General features: G+C 29.4%; 1 protein-coding gene across 1 annotated transcript; it reads left to right on the top strand.

The window, feature by feature from the left end:
- LOC110419167 (uncharacterized) lies at window positions 1-1,589 on the top strand. Its single transcript, XM_021432085.1, has 2 exons — window positions 1-294; window positions 829-1,589. The coding sequence occupies exons 1-2, from the start codon at window positions 1-3 to the stop codon at window positions 844-846; spliced, it is 312 nt and encodes a 103-aa protein (XP_021287760.1). The 3' UTR covers window positions 847-1,589.
- The last annotated feature ends 1,954 nt before the right edge of the window (window positions 1,590-3,543 follow it).

The raw sequence follows: 3,543 nt of genomic DNA, 5'->3' as shown, positions 1-3,543 counted from the left end.
ATGGCAATCTCTGAGTCTTCTTCCTCACCACCTTGCTCACCAGGGAGTTCATCTTTAACCAGCCCTAGTATCCAGATGGTTTCGAAAACGGTGTCCGAAAGGCTTCTTGGCAAATTCTTTGATGCATCTCAATATGATTTTGATTATGAGCAGAGCGGTCTGTGGTCTCCTCCAGTAAGGAGAAGTGTGTTCTTGGCCTCCCCTGGTAATATTTGCTCTGAAGATGAATTCTTCTCCAAACTCAAAAAAGCAAAGAAGGCTTGCAGGTGGCGCTTGCGCATTGCCTGCTTCAATGTATGCACATTGCTTTTCCCTTAATTTGGCAACTCAATATACATCTAATACACATTTTTCTTTTTAATTACATATATCTTGTTATTTATGAATCTTTCCTAGCTATTTAATTCCTGCATTACAATCAACTCAAGCAGATGTTTTTTAGAGGGCTACATGTTTACCTTATCTTCTTCTTCAACATTTTTTGAAAGGCTAAAGGATTTTCCTAATATTCTGTACCTTAATTTTGTGCCTATTATAGCCACGTGAATATTAGATTTATACCTAAATATCTGCAATTTGATTTAGACCCACTACTTAATTTGTTTCTTTAGTTCATATATATCAGATTCAGCTTTTTCTCAGTAACAATATCAACCAAAGTTTTATCTAGTTAATTACTTATTTATTTATTTCCATAGATCAGCATGATCATAATCATATCTATAGCATCATTTAGAATAAATTTATGATTTCATTGTATGTATAAACTCTAAACCTCAACCCTTCATGAACTGATACTGGGATGCTTTTTGCTTGTTAAATTTGCAGGCCATTTGGTGCTCTTGAAGTAAATCTTGTTTTGCCACTTGTCTTTAACATTTCCCCTTCAAGAAAGGCATGTTTTGTCTCAAATTAGAATACCCATACTCTAAAGATCTAAGACATCCCATATTTCCAACATCTCTCAGTCAAAAAAGGTCCCAAGTCAAAAAGGGCATTAACTCATCAGGGCTCAGCATGTGGCTTTGCATGTAAAACTACGTTCTAGTTATCTTTTCTGTATCACCCCTTTCTAATAGAATACTCTGATATAACACTTTATTATTATGATTTATTATATATTTCAGTTCCACATGTTTTTTTTTTCTTTTTCTTTTATCTTTAAAGCTTGAATATTTTGGGATTCTAAAAGAACGATAACCATGGAGAAAATTCGAAATGGTACAATGACCCATCAGCAGACAAATGTTCAGTAATATGCAGGAAGCAAGCTAAAGGAATTTCCAGGAGACAGGATCGTTGTTTCCCTGATAAAGTCCCCCCAAGGATTTGCTTTTGAATCTAACAACAATTGTACTGCAACAAAGGGTTCATTTAAGATCCAAAGCTGTAACATTCTTTTCTTTCCTCTTGGGTTTTACTCTTTTGTCTATAAATAAACTTGAATTAGATTCCCTCCCACCCCTACTTTTCGGTTAGCTTGTGGACTTTGAGAGATGCTTCCTGCAAGCAAATTAATTGCTCTCTTAATCCTTGTCACTTTTGATTAATTTTGGGTGTGAATTAGACCTTGCTTTGGTGGGCTTTGTTTCTTTTCCAAGTGTAACTTCTTCTTTTTTGTTTTTTTGCTATTTTCTTGTTCATGGCAGCAAGTTTTTGGGTGGGTCAAGCTAAATGGGCCTAAAGCACCTCCATATGTACCATTCTGATTAAATTCTGGCATACTGCTCATGGCCTATGGGGTCTTAAACTTCTATTCACCCTAGTTTTTGGCATAGTGACTTTATTGAGCAATCCTACTAGTTCTTTATGTTTGGTTTTAATTTGATTATTGAGGTCTATGACTTGTAACAAAATTTAACACATATTCTTTAAGAATGTGATGAACTATAATAATTGCATGTATATTTATTACCATTTACATTTTCTTACTATATATATATATATATATTATACATTAGTTCTCTATTAGCAATCTTTTCATATTATAAAAGTAATAACAAGAAATAATGTACTTAACATTAATATAAAATTGAAAATTAGATTAAAAATATTTTTTATCCGATTGTAGTTTTCATAAGAAACTATGTTGTCTAAGTTGTTTCATAAGTTCGGTGAAAAAAAAAATTTAGATAAAGTTTGGCATACTTGAATAAAAATTTTTATACTATTTAAAAAGTTCTTCAATAGTAGATTTTTTTTGTAAAAAATGCTATGATATGCTGAAATTATATATAAAAAAGTATTTTACTAAAGTGTTTTGCAAATACATTTGCGAAAAATTTTTGTTTTCAATAGATAAATTAAATAAAAGGTGCAAATTCATGGAACCCTACCTTAAGTATAGGCAAACCATAATTTTTAATGTGAAAGAAATACATAAAATTACATTTCAAAAGAAATAAAAAAAATCAAATCGAATGATAAAGTACTGAATGTATATAACATGCTTGTGATAAAGCTCATTGAAGATCACTAACACAAGTTTATTTAATCTAAACTATAATGATTTTCACCTACAAAGGGTATTATATTCATTTTATATCTTTTAGTAGGTGTTTTTTGATATTTTGTTATCTATTAAATGAAAAACGTGTGTTTATCTCGTTCTTGGATTATTTTTTTATACTTTTTAACAACATATCACATTATCTGTATTTCACAATTACTCCTCCTACATCATTTGGATTTTTTTTTTCAATCTAAACTATAATGATTCAGAGGGTATTATAATCATTTTATATCATTTAACAGGTTCTTTTTGGTATTTTGCTAGCTATTAAATGAAAAACATGTGTTTGTTTGCTTTTTGATAGTTTGGTATTTTTTCTATTATGCTTTTTAACAACATATCACTGTTATCTAGTTCTCTTAGTCACTCCTCACACATGATTGGAATTTTTTTTTGATTTTAAAGAAATGATGTTTTTTTTCTTACTCAATTCCCAAGACTTCCCTTTAAAAACAACCACCACTTCCTTTAATCAAAATCTCATGTTTTTGTGTCCCTCCTTCCCCTTCTTTCACTTTTTTTAATTGCCCTCTTTTTAGGGGTTTTTTTATTATTGCTTTCTCTTGTTTTGAAACCACAAAACAAATAGTAAAAGAAAAGTAAAAACAAAATTACTCTAAACAAACTTTAAAAATATATATAAAAAAATCTTTTAGTTAACTTCAATACCGTGAAATTCATACAAATCGAGCTAATAGAGTTGAATTTCTTGCTTTGGAAATGGGTTACTTTTGTTAATTAACTTTTATTATAAACAAACATTGCATACAGCTTTAAGTTTAATTTATAATTAATTAGATCTTTTACGATTTTAAACTTATATACGAAACTTTTAAAATCAACCATTATAAAATTTTATAAACTTGTTGCATAGCTCAAGTACTCTTTTTATCTAATCTAACCTAAATTCCTATGCTACATAGTCTAGTCTAATCAAAATTCTTATGCTAAAGAAAATAAACAATAAAAGAGGAAATTTAAAAAAAAATGATAAATTCAAAAAAAAATTTTAAAAAAACCTCTAGTTTTGT

Source organism: Theobroma umbraticum, unplaced genomic scaffold, assembly GCF_002168275.2.
Source record: "Theobroma umbraticum cultivar Fairchild unplaced genomic scaffold, ASM216827v3 scaffold_67.0, whole genome shotgun sequence".
Taxonomy (NCBI): domain Eukaryota; kingdom Viridiplantae; phylum Streptophyta; class Magnoliopsida; order Malvales; family Malvaceae; genus Theobroma; species Theobroma umbraticum.
The sequence above is the reverse complement of the archived record's forward strand: the minus strand, read 5'-3'. Positions and strand labels throughout refer to the sequence as shown.